General features: G+C 30.6%; 1 protein-coding gene across 1 annotated transcript in view; it reads left to right on the forward strand.

The window, feature by feature from the left end:
* The first annotated feature begins 1,014 nt into the window (after nt 1–1,014).
* LOC127729510 (homeotic protein proboscipedia-like) overlaps nt 1,015–21,537 on the forward strand; it is a 28,664-nt gene continuing 8,141 nt past the window's right edge. The window contains exon 1 of the mRNA XM_052237343.1: nt 1,015–1,453. Coding sequence (XP_052093303.1) covers nt 1,159–1,453 — 295 coding nt within the window. The 5' untranslated portion in view covers nt 1,015–1,158. The remainder of the gene's footprint in view (nt 1,454–21,537) is intronic.

A 21,537-nucleotide genomic window follows, 5' to 3' on the forward strand; every position in this document is an offset into this window, starting at 1 on the left:
TTAAAAGTGATAGGATACCCCAGGCTGTGCTAACACGACCATAGAACACGCAATGGTCCTTTTGAACTTTTTTGTATCGAGGGAGTCGTAACTGTTACGATTCCTCTCACGCTGTGAAAATAAACACTTATATGTTTAATTTTCACATCCCTATAATTCGTGTAAAGTTTTACCCAGGCTCTTCGAAGATGGCACCACAATCCTCAAAGGTCGGATCAAAAACCAGAAAAACAATTGGTCTTTCAGAGGAATAGCACCCATGGGAGGGAGGCAGTTGATTAAAGTTTAACACCCTTCGTTTTAATTTTGATTTCCCGTTGCTAAAGACTGTTAAAATATACATGACATGAAAATTAATTAAATATGTTAATTTATACTTACCAAATATACCACAATACTTGTCAGTTTCTCTCAAGTGAATTCGTGACGTTTTTTCCGAAACTGTTGATAGAAAAATAAAACAAAAATTCCAGAAAATTTATAGTATGTCCTTTTATAAACTTGGTAAATAAAATGGTTAGCAAAATTCGGCGTCAGTGGTGAAACTAGAATACCAGACAAATGGCATGCTGGCAAACAGTAATAACGAGAATAAAATGATAAAAATTTAACCTTTATCGTCCGACAATGAGCGAAGAAATAGATTTTATTACTCCGTAAAAGATTTGAAGATTGGTGGTGATTTGTAGGTTGTCAATGAGCCTTCTGACAGCCCATGAAAAATAACGATATTATAGATTTTAATTACCTCCCGCAGGAACATAAAAATAATTTCTCTCAACAGTCAACAGCAGACGACAATTTGAACGTTAACCATTCATGTAAAAAATGTATGCCGATACACAACTATATCGTTATCGTCCTTTGTGGATTAAATTTTTAACTAATCACACATATATTGTTCATATTTACAATAAGTTACTGTCTATATTTAGAAATTCATGTCTTTCAATCTGTCAGAATTCTCGTATGACATTGTTGATTGGTTGTAGCGGTCACATGACTTAGGCAGCAGTTGGTTATCATTCTGAAACGTCCATCTCATACATAGATTTTAATGCATAGTTGGTAAAGTGTCACCTGGTCGAGAATATATTAGTTAAACATGTGAAATTATAAGATAAAAAACAATTTGTGAAAAAATTCTAAAAATTTCAAATGACCATGGACGAGGGAAGAGAGTCTGGCTTTATTAACAGCCAACCTAGTATTGCAGAATTTATGACTTCAGTGCCACTTATCAATGAAGCTTTACAAGCGCCATCAATCATTTCGAGCGACGGCATGCGATCATACTGCCAATCTTTCACTGCCTCGCAGCAACCGACCCAGGACATTGGAGGCGACCCTGGGGCAAGGGATTCTGGATTATCGATGAAATTTCCTGACTATGCCTGGATGAAAGAGAAGAAACCTGTCCGGAAAGGAGTCGCACCTGACCAAACGGAGCTAGGTAATATTTTATTTTTATAAACACACCCCTTGCTTTTATCTTTAGATAAAAAATGGGAATTTTAGTTGACATTTTGTAATTTGAGTTGATCATGAAGATGGGCTATTAGATTAAACTATTTATTCGCCAGACATAAAATTTTGACGGCTCAGCGTGTACTTTTGAACTATAATGAATGGTGTTTTTCACCGACTGTTTTGTAAAATAACATCTTACTTTAAGAACAATCAAAATGTTTAAATTTTATTTACTTGTGGTCAAGAATTCAATATTGAGAATACGTACGGACATCTGGTACCATAGTAACACTGACATATATGTATTAAAAAAAATATGTGTGATATTATAAAAGGAGGTTTGAACATTTTTTGTTGAAAATTTAGCAGAATTATTTTAATAAATAGTAGAAAAATCAATGTTTGATAAAAAAAAAAAAATTTAGAGGGTATGAAAATAGTTGCTGACATATGTTTATAAATGGGTTTAGCTTGTGAAAATATTCGCAAAAGTATGTAAAATATATTTCTTTACACATGAATGATAATGAATTCTTCTAACCGGGATTATGCTATGTATGAACCACATTATCTTATCATTGTATGTATGCTTTTATCAATATAGATGAAACTAAAATAAAAAAAAAACAATTATTAAATGAAAATTGTATCAATGTTAAAAAGGTCATTAATATAAACTAACAAATAAGAATAAATATTTATTTTGATGTGTATTGAAAATATAATAATTTAGAAATATGAATGAAAACTTGCAATTAAATACATCCAAAATCAATATGAAATTATAAACATTGACATGACAAAAAAATCAATAATTATGTCATCTGTGTAAATTGACAGACACAATAAACATGTACTTTTACATGTGTGCACTTTCAAAATAAAAATTGAATAATAGTCAGGCATAATTGGAATGAAGTTTCAAAATTTGAAGGTGTATGTTTTTATATAAGTACTCTTATAAGTACTGGTATATTTTTTTATCAATTGTATAAGTAATGACATGTGATATGAATTACTATTTTGTCAATTTCAATTTTGTGAACATCAGAACGTAAACAAATTTTAAGTCGCATTTCAGGACTTAGGTTATTATTCGCTACGCTGCAATAACCGTATACTTTCATCAAAATATGCAAATTATGATTCATATTTATTTAATAGAATCATTCGTGTTGTAATAAGATTTCAGCTTTTAATAATTTTCTGCATAATTTTTATATATCTTACTGAAATTAGTTTTGAAAATGCGCCATTTTGAGAATGACCGATTAACGTCCTTGTTAAATAACTGTACTTGGAATCTGAACAAAATCTTATGTACCAAGGAAATGAAAAATCAACACATCATCATGAATGATGAGAAGGGTCTGTATTTCTCATCTGAAACTACCATAACCCTTCATTTCAACAACTTTCATCTCTTAGACTACAAGCTTAATCAAAGCCAAATACTCTCTACTCGATAGAAAAAATCTCTAAACAAGAACTTTGGTTCAAGTTTGACATGTTACAAGCTTGTTTGATAAGTTTACTGGAATACAATACTAAGCCGAGTAAATCTTCTACAACTAATAATTTAAAGATATTTAATATTCAATTTTCGAAGCCAATAAACGCTAGTTTGTGAACCAATTATAAAATAAATTTAACATATTACAAACTTTAAATGTACCAGTACAAGCCTATTTGACCCCGTAACAATAGTATGAAAATTCGTCGTGTTAAAGAAGCCTAAATTTGCACCGTTCATGCGAAAATGTAGGATGCAATTTAACGCGTTGCTTGGCAGTGCGAAATCAGCCAAAGTGATCTTACTTTGAAATTATTTTAGTCATATTTAAATTGTAAAGACTCAATTTTACTTTTCAAAGAAGAGCAGTTTGTAGCTCAATTTAAGCAGAGATTACGAGGTTTAATACTTTCAAAATTAACATAGAAAATAAATCTGTTTTGTTGCGTAAAACTGAAATTTTGAAGATGTAACAATTTTGTTAATTCAGGAAAATATGTCCTGACATTAATTTGCATTTTGAATGCAAAAAAATATAGAAAATTTACATAAAAATATATTTTTCTAAAATGTAATCATTCACTTGGAAGAAATGTAATGCGGATATACGTCAACATTTCTTAATACTTATTTGTAAACTGACCGCTTTGATTTCAAATACCAAACATGAATACGAGTTTAGGATGTGAATGAAACACCAGTGATACACAATAAACCCCGAAAAAAAGAAATGTTAGTAATACGTATGTTTACTCAAAAATATCAAATATACCAAAAACATTTGGTCACGTGTATCTCATCGTTCAAGCTAAAAAATGTAACATTGGTTCATGCAAACATTGAAGGAAAGATCTTGCGATTTCTGTTGCACACCAAACTTGACATGGAAACATTATGTTTTTTTTTTCACTAGTACATTGTTTAATAAGTGAGTTAAAAACGTTAAAAATAAATCTTACAATAATACTATTTTATTTGTCTTGTTTCTTGTTTTTCGTACTTGAATGGTGTATTTTGACCTTTTCTAAGAAAACCTTAAGAATCTAAAATTCCATAAAACAATCAAATTATTTGTATAAACGTTTGAAACTAAAATTGAAAGAGAATGTCATTATGCAGCTTATTATGAGTTCCAAGAACATTATTTCTCAACAGCCTTAATGTCAAACGACATTCAAACAAGTGACTTCTTTTTGGGCGTGGAGAAATTTGAACACAACTGTGGTCACGTGTATCTTTTCTGTTAATACAGTTACAGTTACATTGGAGATTACTTTGTTTTTTTCAAATTTCAAAATGTATTTGCAGACTTTGTTATTTGCAAAGGAAGGTAGTCTTGAAACTGTTTATTTCAAGATTATGTATGCTTTCGAATGTTTAAGTAAGATAAATATCTACAATTAGTATGTCGAAAACATTATGGACTTTTTACTCTCCTTTCCCCGACAAAATATAACAGAAACAAATAAAACAAATAACTTTTGTTTCTTGTTTTTTTCTTAATATTTCTGCCTCTCAACTGTTTATATTTGAATCAGTTTTTGATATATTATAAATTTTGTTAACTATTCTTTACTTGAGTATGGATTTATGCTGATGCCTGCAAATACATCTTAAGTTACCCCCACCCCCTTTTCCCCTCCCTGTGACAGAATTAAGAGACAAAAAAAAAATGGGTTTGTGAAAAACAAATTAAAAGCAAAACACCGTTGAGATTACAGACCGCTTCCATAAAAGGGAAAAACAAAACAAGTTATTAAAGGAAATCAATGTTATAGCATGTGTACCAAAATGTATCATAAACAACCTTTCAGTAGATGACCACGATTTGGGAAGTAAAAATACAGCAAACATTAAAGTATCAATTAAAAACAATACACAAACAAATGATACAAAATTCAATAACTATACACGGATCGTGGTCATGAAATCAACTTTACCAAGAAGATCGAAAGATTAGAGAGCCAAATGCATTTTCATAAAACATACCATAAAGAATCAGAAGTTAAAAACCGGTTCAGTGGCTGTGCACGTGTTTCAGGCATTACTTCAAACAAAAACGATAGCCGTATGAAAGTTCAAATTTAGAAATCAAACCATAAGACAACATTTTTCCAACATTTCAATTGCCTACCATCTTTATATTTAGGGATTGATTAATGATTAAACACGGAAATAAACAATACGCTTACGCAATGAAGGCCAAGGGCAAGATTACTACAGAGATGTTTGAAGTCTGGAACTAAAATGATTAATCAATTAAAAAAAATATAGATGATTTATCCCTTAAGTCCTATTTTATGTTTAATGCGTGTACTTGAATGTAACTTTCTGTATAAAGTTCAAGATTGGAAAACTTGTTACCAGTATTTGGGTGTTTTGACTTCGCGTAAGACTCGTTGTAGATATAGTCAATAGTGAGGATTATATAGGCACTCCGTAAAACCTTGATCAACCACATAAGTAATGTATTTCAATGGTTCAACCCTGTATTTTTCTTCCATAGCAAAGAATATGCTATATATTTTTTTGCCATCATGTGTCTCGTTTTTCGTTGCCAGTGATTTCAAACTTTCATGTTTTACGCTTCCTTAGAGTTTAGTTTATTTTTTAACCCCTATTGTTGAATCTATTACGGAGGATATTTTTTATAACATTACGTGATAAATTTTGCACTGAATGAATGAATGAAAATGTTTGAAAAATGAAATTTAATTTTATTATCTTCAAGTTTTTTTAAATGGAGAAGATTTATTCAAATTCAAAGGGAGGGGGGGGGGGGAAGAATCAACAAGCACCTGTCTGGAAAATGGATTGTTCGGTAGTATGGGAGTTATTTTTGTTAAAAAGGGATTTTTGTCGGATATTTCTAACCCGAATAACTGATTCGTTTTATTCCGCTGCTTTACGATTGCTACATTAACAAATAGGAGAGCCCAATTACGGGGAGGGGCTGAATAAATCGGGTTAGGATTATATCGTTCTATTTTGACAAATAAGATAAAAAAACGATAAGTCACCAAGTTTATTTCAAGCTACAGGTTTTTTCAGAATTTTCACATTTTATAAGGATTTTGCACTGGGAAAATAGCTATTGTATTTAGATATAAGAAGATGTGGTATGAGTGCCAATGAGACAACTCTCCATCCAAGTCAAAAATTTTAAAAGTAAACCGTTATAGGTTAAAGTACGGTCTTCAACATGGAGCCTTAGCTCACACCGAACAGCAAGCTCAAAAGGGCCCCAAAAATTACTAGTGTAAAACCATTCAAACGGGAAAACCAACGGTCTAATCTATATAAAAAACGAGAAACACTTATGAACCACATCAACAAACGACAACTACTGAACATCAGATTCTATTGTATGTCTATTAAAAAAACTGGATGAGAGAATTTGGAGAAAATAATCCTGGGCCGTGTCAACGAAGCTGTCTTTGGATGGTCTTAGGACACGTCTAAGTCCTAAGTCAGGTTAGCGAAAGTCTCCTAAGATAAGATATGTCCTATATTTGGTCCTAAAGTAAGGAAATATACATAGGTGTCTTATGATGGTCTTGGGATAGTCCTAAAAGTTACGATGTCCCAAGTCGAAATAAAAACAACGAATATTGCCTTCAGTCAGTATTTGAAAAAATTATCTTTTTGTTATTCATCTTTATATATGATGTGATATGTTTTGTTAACGCTTTTAAGAAAAAAAAATTTTAAAATACGTTACCATGCAGAAGTAGGTTTTCTTGCTACATTACGAAGTACATCGTTTAATGAAACTTATTTATCTGAGCTATCTCCCCTATAAAGAAAATTTTATAAAATTTTGAATATATCAAAAATATGTCTGCTTTTGTCAAATAAAGTTAACTATCAAAAGATAAAGAAAGTTAACTATTATAAGAACAATTTTATAGATTTCTTCATTGCAATGAAAACCTAAGATAATTTGCCTTTCTTCATTTAACAAAACAAGGATTTATATAGTGACAAATCCTTGATTTAAATGTGCTAAACATCAGTTCCGTAAAATGTTAACCTATTCGCAATCAAAGATGGATGCCTTTTAATTTATAGTTAAGCAAGTCCCGACCAAATTATATTTATGAATGTGAATATTTTACATACGTAGCTGTTCATTTGTATTAGCTCTGTATTCATTTTGATGTATGACGACACTCTAATTTTAAAAAGAAATTTTGCGAGAGGAGCGAATTGGACAGAAAAAAGAAACGATTAAACGTTGCGGAAGAAAATAAAGAGTTATATTAGTAAATAACAATAATCCAATGATAATAAACATAATAATACAGGGGCCTGGTTTTCAAAAGTATCCTAAGATAAGACATATCTTAGGACAAATTTTATGAACATCATATGACTATCATATGATATGTCATAGAATGTAAATCGAAGCTAACCTAAGATAGTCATACATATGATGCTTTTATGACTGTCATAAGTGAACATTATTTGGTTTATCTCAATAGTTTATAAATAAATGATAAGAAATTAATAAAAAATAGATATGAAAATAATAAGTTTGAACATCATAATTATTACCATTCTTATTATTTACGATTTTTTTTTTACATTATAATAAACATGAAATTATATATGAAAAGGAATGAACATCTGAGTTGATAATGTGTCTAAATTTAGTTTGTATATTATCTATCTTGAACTTTGTGTTCATGTCTTACTTATATTATCTATCTTGAACTTTGCGTTCATGTCTTACTTATATTATGTATCTTGAACTTCGCGTTCATGTCTTACTTATATTATCTATCTTGAACTTCGCGTTCATGTCTTACTTATAATATCTATCTTGAACTTCGCGTTCATGTCTTACTTAATTGTGAATACTTTTAAGATTCGATACATCGAGTACCCGCTTAACGAAAAGCCCCTGCAAATATGTTGATAAAGTGCTACATAAGGAACGAAATAGTACATACAATCATAATACAAAATCATGAGCAAGAAAAGTAGTTACCATTTTACGTCGCTGGAGATTCAAAGTTGAATTGACGAAGTGGAGAAGAATAAATCTTTACCTTTTAGCAAACTGAGTAACACAAGTATTATTGTTATTGTAATGAACAAAAAGATATATATGAAAAGTAATTAAAATTTGAGTTGATAATCATAAGACCATCATAAGTCATGTTGCGAGGTGTCTTAAGTTTACGATAAAAGTTATGACATATCGTAACTTGGGACACCTTCGAAAACATGTCTTACGACTATGACATGTCCTAAGACCATCATAAGACATGTCTTAGTCATAAGATACTTTCGAAAACCAGGCCCCTGTATTGTATGATAAACATATAGTTGTTTGCGAAAGGACATTTGAAGGAAAATTAAGTTTTCGTTTTTTTTTTTCATAGTGTAAAAAAAAAGAAAGAAAAAATGCAATATTTACTGAATGAAATTAAACAAAAACAAACGAACAAATAAACTAACTGATGACTTAAAGTTACAGTATTATCTCCTGGGAATTTCAACATGTTTAAAATTACAAAATCAAAATTATGTTGTTTCATATTACACTACTTCGTCAGCAAAAATGATTTTGTTTTGAATTCCAACACTTCCAATTTGATTTATGATTAACAGACTAACTTAAATGGATTATAAAAAGGCCTCATTCCTTTGTTTAACTCGTAAAAGTTTTTATTTTGGGTTTGGTTATGCATTTAATTTCCATATTTCATCATAATTTATATAATAAAAAGAATTTTATTATTAATTATTCAAGTCTACAGACAAAACTTTACAGCAAGTTCTGAAAAGAACACACACTAATTAAAAAAATAGTACATAATTATGAATATATAATTTATAATTATTTGCAGAGTGTTTTTATAGAATGAAATGATCATGGACATATCTCAAAATTTGCATTTTTTAAAATAAATTACATTGCCCGTTGCACATGAAATTAAAAAAATAAGATCTAACATGATTTTGAAAATACACAATATTTTGGACAGCAAAAGAATACTATTACCTAATTAGTAATATGTATTCAAAATTGAAATGTAGATAAAATCCTTATCTTATTAATCCGTAAAAACAAGAAATCTTTAAAAATCTCTTTGACATTTTTTTCAGTTGTTTATCTTCCATCGTGATTAGCAGATTTTGGAATATGAAAATTGATAATTAATACACACGAGGGAATAAATATAGGAATTTTTCATTATGAAGCAAAAGCTGTCTTTCGTGTTTGAACACTAATGAACTCTCCCAGAAGAGTGTACTGTTGACAGGACTATACTAATTACATTTCTGTCCTTTGTAATTTGTAGATGAAATGTATAGCTTCCAAGAAGTGTTCTTTATATAACGTTGCATTCTTTGATGTTTGAAATAAACAGCCATTGACGTTTACCCCCAATACCCCCTTTTATTTTTATAGTAATGATAATATCAAAACTGAAATAAATGCTTAATTTACTGAAGTCGTCATTAAGAATGCAAATCAGAAAATATTTATTCTTATTAATTAGTGTTTCATGTAAATAACCAGAAAACATAGGCTATTTTTGTCCATCATAAATTTACTTTTTATACATGTAATTTAGTGGAGTCACCAAACTGAACTGTAAATATTTTATTTGTCGTACTGTCTTTTTTTATTTAACAAATTATTCATAAAGCCGACTAAAAATTGTATCATCTTTGTGACTTCTGATATGAACATAAAACTAACAAATTAGAAAAGACGAGTTATATGCATGATTCTGTGAGCACTATTGCATTGTTGTTAGGATGGGGTGGGGTGGGGCCAAATATAAATATTCCTTTAGAATTATATGGAAAAACACTCTAAAATATTAAAGATATATATATATAAATAGATATATAAGGATTTGATGTAAGAAACAAATAAGGAAAATGTACGCTTCTAATCTATAGAAAATGAGATTGGTAAAATACATCTCCTACTCAATTCGAGAATTTCTGAAAGCATAACAATGAAAGAAACCCCTTACGAAGAACAGCATTAAGGAAATGATTCCACCGTAATTTCAGCAATCTTGTAAAAAAAAATCTTAGTTAAGGCTTCGAATAGCATGTCGTTATAAAACTAAGAATAGATTGATTAAGTACATAAACATGACAGATGACCACAATAGAAAAAAGGGGGACGACAAATATTTAACAAAAGAACACAGCAAAAAGATACTTTTACAAGTGGCAAATCAAAAGAATCAAATCAAAAATCGTATACAAATATTATCAAATGATATATATCTGATGTTTATAAAACGAGCTTTTGGAATGTTTTAGACGAAGAGGAAACTGCAATTCTACAAGAATTTCTCGTGATAACACCGTTAAGCGTAATGCCAGGTAAGATTCGTTTTGTGTGAATGGTGGCAGCTATCGGAACTGGAGCGAGACGAAGCCGAGGAACAGAAGCTTAAACTGTTCCCGCGATTACATGCTTTATTAACTAATTCAAACAAATTATTCTCCTCTTTCAAGTAAAAAAGTGACTCTGGCTTTTTAAGAATATAAAAAATCTTCTTCTTGGGAATTATGTATTATATCATCTTAATTCTATCTAGTGTGAAATGGTGTGCGTATAGCGTACACATCTATGCCGTACTACTTAGTATTTGGAGATAAACTAGTCTGGAGAAAAAGTCTCCTCGTCAAATTCTTTGTACTTATGCATAGAACAATATCACACTTCTAAGCAAAGTGTTTGATGCATGTCTTCTCTTAATTCTTTTGTGAGATAAATTCGTATTGTGTTATGCATGCATGGTTATTGGGAGCTATTCTTGACTTGCTTTTTCTCGACTTAAAAAAACAAACGAGGTATATCTTCAAAAGTTGTCACGATTACTAGTATTTATTATCGTATTGTTTGAGTGTTTTGAGATTTATTAGTACTTCACCTACCTATTTTCGAGAACTGAAAATACCACAAGTAATATTTGTAAAGAAAGAAAAGTTCTGATTATACCTATATTGGCTGGCTGTTTTTTCTTTGTTCTTTTATGCAATACTTGCTGTATTTTTATTATAATTGAGCACGCACAGCAACTGTTGATCAAGTTCTTCATTATATGAGGCTTATATAGTTTCATTAAATTTATATATATATACTTGAGAAGTAAAATTTATTACCATAAAGCTGCAGAAATTCTTCGCGTTCTTATCGTTATTTCAAGTGTTCCCCTGACCAGAAGTAACCAATTTGGCCATTAAGGGGTAGTTGTCATTTAAATTTTTGACTTTGGCCACCTTTATTGAATCTACCAAATTACGATAATGCCTAATACTGACTTTTCAAAGAAGAAATGCTCTGATATTATTTTATACTTATTACAGACAGTAATAAGATTATAAAGACGCATAATAGATCTCTGACTGGTCTGTTCTGTCAAAACCACGAAAAATATTATTATCATAACAATATCTTGGACGATTTATGTCAATTACAAAATCTAAAAACCAAATCTAAATTCTTGCTATCTAAAGAGCTTACTGTACATTTATACTGGTTGTTGCAGTACAAAATAGGTACTGTTTAATGTTAGTATATCAGTACCTCTAAAACATGCATTATTCTAGTTGGTAAATGATACATTAGACAAGTCGCATCGGAACATTATAATTCCTATATATTAAAACTGAACTTTCGATTTTTCAGTTTTTTTTTCTTTTAACATCAATAGATGCTTGACATCAAACATTTATGAATTACTATTAATAAACAATTTATCATTTAATGAGATTGTTTTATAGTTGACCTCAATTTCATGTGATTAATTTATATTTTTTTTATTTATCTGTTTTATATTTTAGCATTATAATATCCTTTTATGGCTTACGAAAAAACATGAGCCTATTGATATATGTTTTATGTAGTATGCCAATGACTTTAACAAAAATCCTTGCAGTATTGTCTACTTTATACTTAGCTCATGCAAATCCAAAATCTACCAGGTATGGCGCATTTCAAGCAACTATAAACAACTGTCATACAAGTGGGAGGTGTAGCTAGCTATAAAACCAGGTTTAACCTTCTTCGGAAAATGCCTGTACCAAGTCAGGAGTATGGCAGTTTTTTTTCACTTGTTCCGTTGATTGATACCGTTTGATTTTGTCAGTTTTAATGGACTTCCCTTTTTTATAACTTGCCTTGGAGTTCAGTATTTTTGTTATACTTTTTTTTCGTTTGTTGGGTTGTGATATTATTGTGACGTAAATGTACTCTTTAATGCTGAAAAATCGAAATTTTTATTAATTTTTAACTTCATACGGACAATTTTCCTTCAGACGACATTTTGCACGTGAACATACCACCACAATCTTTTGTTGTAATGTATATTTCTTCCATTTGCATCTGTTTACAACAGCTATATTTGTTCGAAGCTGTGGTCAATAGTTATATCTGGTTATATTCTAAATATAATGTCTCTATGGTAGCAGCGTAGTTTGGTACAAACCTTTCTGTACAAAAGATTGTCGTTTTTCAATAAAACAATATCATGATGTCCCCAAAATACCCTTTTAATATTTTTTTTAATTACTCCCTGTCCGATCCATGAGACCTGACTTTTTACGCAAGTCTCTTGTATTCACCTGTGTCAAGTTATTAATTTTCATATTCGTTTGTTGGTGTTCCGACCATAGTGCTGCTTTATGACTTTCATAGCAAAATGGTTGACATATTTGGCACATTGTTTGAATGTTAAACCAATATCTACTTCTGTAGTCGCACGAAGGCTGACTTTAATGTCAGTTTCATTGTCACATTTCATTGACATGAAAGCAACATATGATCATAATCGTTTTCCTTTTTTTTTCCACTTCAGACTTTGTTTTTACTGCAATACTGTTATTCTAAATATCCTTTCATCGTCTATTGTTTAAGAGCCATAGTGTGGAAGTCTCCTTTCTGGCTTTATTTACTTTAGTATGGGTTATGTTATTCATTTAGTATACAGGTTATTTATTTCATTTAACTAGAACTCTTCTTCTAATGTAGAACATTGACACTATAAAGGTTTCATTTATTTTTCAAAAGAAGTACGCGTCTAGAATAAGTTAACATTTGAATATCAGAAGATTTTGAGGACAAAACAAGATAGCGATTATAAACGAATCGATGCTACAAAATACATGTTCTCATGTCACAATAAAAAAACCTTTTCGAAACTTGAATCGAATGTATGTTTTGCGTGGAATCCTGGCACAAACAGTGCAAAGTTCTACGCATGGATTTCCCAAAAGACGCCAAGTGACGACAACTATTACGTCATATTTTTTGTATGTTTTTCCATGCTGATTTAAAGTGGTAGATAAAGAAGATAAAATTGTGATTACATGATTCTTATGAATTTTTTAACCAAACATAAAACAACAGGCGTGGCTTTTTTTTTTTTATAAATACCGAAAAGAAAAACCACAAATACTAATATCTGTTAAAATTTACCGAGTATGATACAGCAGTAAAAACCAAGTACAAGTGTCAGAAAGTTTTACATTAAAATTCTAAAGTAGTTTCTATATTTTAATGAACACGATGAATAGTCTCTGATAAAGTAGCCATGAAGTTTACTAGTATTTATTTTTCAATATGAAACATGATAGCACTATACATTATGAATTATCATACTGATATTCAAAGTGTTATGGCCATCATCCATTTTCATGCACTATTTCACGTGCTTTTAAGAGGAGAAATTACTAGCTGTTACCCCTGGCGAGTAAATTCTTAACAAGAATTTTAAAGAAGGATTTTTTACCCTAAGCTCATTACCATGCATATAACATTCCATCACTCACGAGCTACTGTCAATCATTGTTGATTTTCTGACATCTCGTCTGAAAGAAATACAAAACAGTATGCTATGCAGTCAAGAGAGCCCTGTAACATTTGTGTACTTTAAACTTATTCTTTCTTATTGTAATAAAGACGGAATATTGATATTCCGAATTGGAACAGTTGCTTTTGAAATGAACATATTAAGGGTCCACCTGTTTCATACGTGTATGCTATATTAAAATTTATATATACTTTAATATATTAAAATTGCAGACATTGGTTTTATTAGCTGTAGTTCAGCTGTTAACTTACAAGTATATTTGATTGATTTTCGTTACGTTCAAAAAGTCTCCTTTATAATAGTATTCTATACGAACCCACTGTAGTGCACTATTAAAAATGGTCGCCAACATTTGATCTTGACATTGCAACGTTAATTTAGAATATAAATACAGGGAGATTTGGTGTAAACGTCATTAATTCATCAACCCAACCACATAAGTTAACCAAAATAGTCAGACATCTATGGGTAATTGAATATGGTTATCTAAAACAAGGAGATGTGGTATAATTGAGAATGAGGCAAATATTCACTAAAGTCCATAGTACGAGGGTGCAAACAAATATAGGACTCAGTACTACTTTCTTCAACAATGAGCAAAACCCATACCACATGATAAGCTATAAAAGGCCCACATTAAAACATGAAACAATTAAAAAGAGAAAACCAACTGACTTGTTAATGCTTAAACAATAACAGAAAAACAATGATTGCAAACAGCACCCAACAACATTAGATTACAGGCTCCTGACTTGGGACAGGCATATAAAGAATGTTCTTTAAATTTATATATTTTGGAGTTTAGTGTGACATTCATTTTCGCTGAACTAGTATACATTTTTGTTAAGGGGCCAGCTGAAGCCAGCCTCCGGGTGCGAGATTTTCTTGCTGTGTGTTGAAGACCCATTTGTGGCCTTGGGCTTTTTTTTCTGCTCTTTGGTCGGATTGTTGTCTCTTTGACGCATTCCTCGTTTCCATTCTAAATTTTATCTTTAAAGGTATACCTGTAATCTTTGCCCATGTAGTTCATGCTTAGGGAAATATTTTCTGTCATAAAGAATAGAAAACTTTCTATAAATGTACCAAACTCGAAAGAACTGAGTCTGCTTACTTGTCCTTTCCTCCAAGTTGGAATTATTTGTGTTAATAAAACAAAGAGAAATCCCGAACTTCTCGAACAAATCGGCTAAAGACCAGTCTATAAAAATAAGGAGATGGGGTATTATTGCCAATGGGCCATCTATCCACCAGAGACTTTGTCGTTTTCATTTCGGGAAATAAAACAATATTGTATTTTTGAAAAGATAAAAATGGTTAGAATACATAACGCGTTGTAAATATAAAATGCAAATGCTATAGAAAAAAAGGATTGATCCTCTTGTGACCACCTATGTAAAAGCAAAAGTCAGAATAAAATATTTCGACCGAATAATAAAATCTTTACTGTAAAAACATCTGGGATTGTATTTAAAGGAAGGACATCCCATATGTGTGAATACAGCATGCTTCAAGCAGGCATTAACCATCGCCTTAGATTACAATTTAATTTAATGGCAAACATATAAAAACATCTAAATAAATTATTTATGGGTTCTTTCATACTATTCTACATGAAAATATTACTCGGAACATAAATTTTATGATATATCGCCGCAAGGAGCGTAAGCTATCTGAGAGAATATAAAACAAATTTATTTGACTTGTCAGGCGGTCGTTAAAAGAAACACTTTCGTTAATAAGGGATTACAGGCTTTTATAACTTTATTAACTTTGAAAGGACCATAACTCTGCTTTGACAATGAAATTTACGACCTCGCCACGTGTAGAATCCTCCTGCTTAGGCTCGAGACGAGGAAATTATTTATTTTTGCAAAAACGCTACCTAAGTAGAATGGCTTCAATTGTTTTAACTAAGCGCGGACGTCAATGAAAACACCATTATCATTTGTTTAGATGACATAAACAAATTGAAGTTGATCTACGTATTCAAGAGATTTTATTCAAAATAACAAGACGTATTTCTTTCTTTAAGATGACTTTATGAACAAGGCTGAGTGTGCTTAATGAAATGTTGCACTTTATTCCACAGGGGTGGATTAAAACAAGATGAGTAATTGGGCCTTGTAATAGATATTTCACTTAAAAAAACTTTTTGCACAATTAGAGTTCTCCATTGATCAATGGGATCTTTGGATCAAACATAGGTTAGTATATATACTAAATCATATTTGGCTGGAATATTAAAGTTATTTTGACTAACCTTTAACCCTACCTAATGGTGGTTCGGGTCGTTCATGATTGTTAAAATCCGAACAGTAAAAGCAGCAAAAAGGGTACGTTTTGTATTTGTTTTATCGGTTGGTATGTAAATATGTTATTGTGTTTAGAATTGAGTTTTTTACTTCCATTTTACATGAACGAAAATTCATGACGTTCACTTTTGTATATCAAACTTTATACGTAAAACAATGTAGGGTCAATTTGTACAATAAGCATGAAAATTCAAACCTCATTCCAATTTATTAAAGAATTTATGGTTTTTATTTTCAGTTTACAGATTCCGTTTATATGCATTTGTTTCTAGTCGCTGGGCGAATAGAGTTGACCTTATGGGAATTCAAAACCTTTTGATTTCATGACGCTTCGACGGCATTGTTTTAAATAAGAAATGAATTCTATCAATTTCTCTAGTTAAACTGTTGCTATTGTTGAATTTTTTTTCAAAACTACACGTCTGTTGACATCGACTCAAAAATGTTTTTAAAAACATCAATCCCTCTAATACACAGCATGTTAAAAGTTAAGAACCAGATGTTGAATTATGAATTCATAATATGATTTATAAAAATGAAAATATTGTAACAAACACAAGAAAAAACATAATCTCTTGATTGTTTAGAAGAAAATTATCGGAGTGTTAAATTCTTCTTTTGTGGTAAATTATGATTTATTTTTTCAATATTATCCTCTATAATTGATCTGTGAGTGTATCGCTTTTTTCTTTAGATGAAGCCATAATTTTTTAAGTAAACGTACGTTTAAAAGGTTAATAATTTTGCACCAGAAATTATATAAAATATTAGAAAAAAACATTCCCAAAAACGTACATTTTTTTTTAAGATAGTTAACGTATGGAAGTTTCTTTCAGCCAGTGTTTGTCAATGCAGTTTAGTCTTTTTACCGACGGTAAGCAATCTTCAATATACCAAGAATCTTTTTTGCAAAGGGGTATGGTCTATATTTGCTCAAAATTGAATTGCTTCACTCACGGGGCTAAATTTGAAACTTGATAAAACTTTTTTATTTTAAACTTATTTTAATATTTGAAGAGTGTTAATAAAAAACTGTCAAGACGTTTTAACGATTTTACATTTTTTCACAAAATAAGATAAATTATCAGCGCTGTACATTGCTGTTAAAGGCAATTTGATACAAAATTGCAAATATATGAAAATAAGAAAAATGTGGTATGATTGCCAATGAGACAACTTTCCACCAGAGAACAAATGACGAAGAATTAAGCTAGCAACTAAAGGTCATCGTATGGCCTTCAACAGTGAACAAAACCCATACCGCAAAGCAATAAAAGGTCCGACATAAATATAAAACAATTCAAATTAAAAAACTACCGTTTTTATATTTTTTTGTTTAAATTGACATCGGTTATTAAAATGAATTAATCTTCATCTGAAATAAGATACAGATAAAATTATGCTTTTATTTAAAGATAACATTCTAAATCTTTTTTGCATATAAAATATTAATTTGCAAAATCTTTCAAAATGGCTGTTTTGAACTGTGTTTGATCATTTTGAACTGCGCATCTATAATCCAATTATATTTTCAGTAAAACGACATAATATTGTCACAACATCAAAGATGCTGCGAATTTTACAGATGATTGAAAGACTTTTTGAAATTAGTCTTAGAACGAAATAAATAGAGGAAAATTACAATACATATTTCCATAACTGTATATATGGGCACTGATATTAGTTTTTAAAATAACATGAAACTTTCGGTAGCTGTCTCATTGACATGTGTATATATCTACATATATCCCCTTCCCCGTAACATCCATTTTTACCATATACACGATATATGTAGATATTGTCTGCTCTTTGGTCGGGTTGCTGTCTCCTTGACATATTCCCGATTTCCATTCTCAATTTTATTGATATATTTGTTGCATATTTGCGCCCTTTTTACAAATAATTTTGGAAATAATGGAAATTTATTCAGAGTTGTATTCGGTGAACTACATTTTATGTGCATGCACTTACCTAAATAAAATTAACATCACCTACAAAGGATAATAGGTATAATTAAAAGTGAATGCAAATTAACAATGTGGTTTATATCGGCCATATTGCCATAAATAAAATCAAGCAAAATTTTGATATGGCGTAAAAAGTTAGCTTCACGCAGAATGTCATTCACGCTGACAAAATGCAAAAAAGCTACCTGTTTTAAATTCATTTACTTTGTGTTTTGAGTGACAGGTATTGAATTTTTGTATTTTTGTTCCTAGATACACAGAATGAAAGCCTAGGGGAGAAAGCTACGAAAATATTTTCAACAGCTGTCATTATTTAATATAATTTATTCTTCGTGATGTTTATGATAAAAATCATTTTAATATTAAAATATTATGAATCTTTTCATAGCAAGGTATCTTTTTCCTGAGTGGAAAGTTTTTCCCTTTGATGTATGACTTATGACATTTGTTTATCCATTCAATACAGATGTTTCTTAACAAAAAAAATAAATCAGTCATTTAGAACTGGCAAAATGGACGAATGATGAATCTTGTTTGTGACAATCTGGTAATTATTACATCTTGAAGTAAAAGAAATTACAGCGCAGTTCTGTTCTTACTGTAATTATGTACTACTGGTTAATAGTTCATGTGGTCTGGTTGTTTGACCTTTACTGATCCAAAGAGTTATTTCCCTTTCCAGGATCCAGAGTTATTTCCCTTCACCACGATCCAAAGAGTTATTTCCCTTTACACAGATTGTTAAAAGAGAGACGAAAGATAACAAACTTACAAGTCGGACATAAAACTGAAATGTTTAACAAACTTTTACACTTAAATTTTATTATAGTTTCAATAAGGCAACATATAATGTTTCTAGTGATTTAGCTTCATGGAAGTGTTACAATACTCGTATTGCATTATTCGTTCGAATTTGTAATTTCCAAATATTTTTTCCCGATGGCTATTCTGAAGTGGCATTTAACCTTAGACATTGGACGCATTTGTAGTCATCGTATAAAGGCTACTTGATTTGAATATATACGGGTGTAACAAGTGTCCTGTGCGCTGAATTAAACATATGTTTTAATTGCTTCATGTTACATTTACTCCGGGTCTCACAATTTGTCCTTGAACGTAAAGATTAATGTAATATATTTCTGTCGTGTAAATTAACATTTTGCTGACAATGTTTTTATCTACTACCCTTACGTCCTTCGATGTGAATTCTATTTGGCTTTTCTATTTTAAATGCTTATACAAATAAGGAGATGTGGTATGATTGCCAATGAGACAACTATCCACCAAAGTTCAGATAAAGTGTATGTAAGCAATTATAGGAAACCGTACGGCCTTCAACAATGAGAAAAACCCATATCGTATAGTCGGCTATAAAAGGCTTGTTGGTTTTACCTTGTGATGAATTTAAAACGATTGGACACTAAAAATCTGAATATTTATAGGACCTCATTTGATTCCTTCGACGTTTCTCGTAGACGTGAGAATTTTGAAAAATAGGTCATTATTTATAGTTTTTGTTAAAAATGTTATTAGATAATCGATATGCTCTATAATTGTTTTTACTATTTTAGTTATTCATGTGAAAAGCAGATGCATATTGATATTTCAAACCATTAAAGTTAATCAAAACGAGGAATTAAACATTGATGCCAAATGATTCAAATCAAGTTGGAATGTTCAGAGCTCTGATAGAAGGACATTAGAAGCCATAAGCCCACCCACTACATGTTTCTTTATCATGTTTCACTATCCCAATAATAAAGGTCGCGTGACTTGAAGTCGTAACTTGGCCATGTACCACTTCGATATGAGATGTATTTTGATTCGTCATTAAGCACTGATAATTTTAATATTTGAACTGCTAAATGTTGAATTACACGCAAAATCCGGAGTTCTGGTGTTCGGTTTCATCTTTTGATTAATGACAACGCGCGTTTGTGTCGCAAAAATCAAATTGCTTTCTATTATATATAATTATCAACTTATCGATAATAGAATTTATTTGTAGACTTTAATATATTTTCATCATATCTTTTTAAAAATTATTGACATTTTAAGCATACAATACTTATAGCATTCTTTATGATAAAAGCAAAATGCTAAAATATAGAAGAATACAATGACAAGATTTGACAGTTGTAAAACGACGGATGTTCGCTTTAGACTGCAAGAACAACTGACACGTCCGGGGTGACATCATATTACCCCTCGTTTTGTGTGGTTGTTGCCCAAGTTTTACTTTTCGGTGACCTTTCGTAGGTTTTCTTTTAGGTAATGGTTTTGTCAGTTTTTTTCGACTTGTGGTTTTTAAATGTTCTCTTGGTCTCTTATCCCTCATTTGATTTTTTTTCAATCAAAAAAAAGTTTAAATTATTCACCACACGATTATTGCAGTAAATAGAATGGCTAATATTTACACTATCTACACATCTGACCTTTTTCACGAGATATTCCTGTCAATCATGTTTCTAAATATTGTTTTTCATTAATGTTTAAACACGCAATAAACAGTTCCATGTGTTTCAATAATATTTGATGAATAAATATATCAGAAAAAATCAATACCTTGATAAGCTACCGGATCTTGTTACGTTTGAGCTTGTCAAGCAATGTTCAAAGCAACAAAAACTCTTATTATGTAATTATTCTTTGCGAACCACTAATTTATCGACATCTTATTCAGTCCGGGATTGCTTTTATTTAGCCCGGGATTGATGGTAATATTATCCAATCAAGCTTCAATGCCTTTGTACATTCAGTTTTATAATTAAACTAATCAATGTAAAATTATCAGAAAGTGTAAATATCATCCAGGTTAATTTAAGATATCCTTTGATGACTTTTGTGTCTACTTTCTCTCATTCCAAACGATTTATGTCGACTGTAGATTTCGCATTACTGAAATTCATCTTTAATCACTGAATGCATGAAAATTGTTTCAGTTTGTTAAGAAAATGATTGAAGAATCTTAGACGCGTAATTTCAATTACATCAACTATTTAACGTTTGATGTACTTTTATAGCGACTAACAGCATGTGTTAGAAGTTTACATATGTAATTATTTGTTAAATATAGAAATTGAAAGAAATGATGTCAAATAAAGTTAGACTGAAAAGGAAGTTTATATAGGTGACCTGTTTTGTTAATCCTTTTATGGCGTTTCTTATATATTTGAAATAGGTTGCTTCAAGTTATTTTACTGATTTTTTTGTTAAAATATCACTAGCACCTAATAGACTGAATAATAAACTTGGAAACTTGTAATTCGCTTTGAACTAGCTTTCAGTGACGTTTTGTATTTTTTCTTTGAGTTAGTTGTTTTCGGTGCTTGTGCCAATCTGATAAATCAAGCCATTCCCAACTGACTTTTATTGCTTGTTCATATGTTGAGATTTTACAACACTGCCCCAGGTTAGGG

Source organism: Mytilus californianus, unplaced genomic scaffold, assembly GCF_021869535.1.
Source record: "Mytilus californianus isolate M0D057914Y unplaced genomic scaffold, xbMytCali1.0.p SCAF_2, whole genome shotgun sequence".
Taxonomy (NCBI): Eukaryota; Metazoa; Mollusca; class Bivalvia; order Mytilida; family Mytilidae; genus Mytilus; species Mytilus californianus.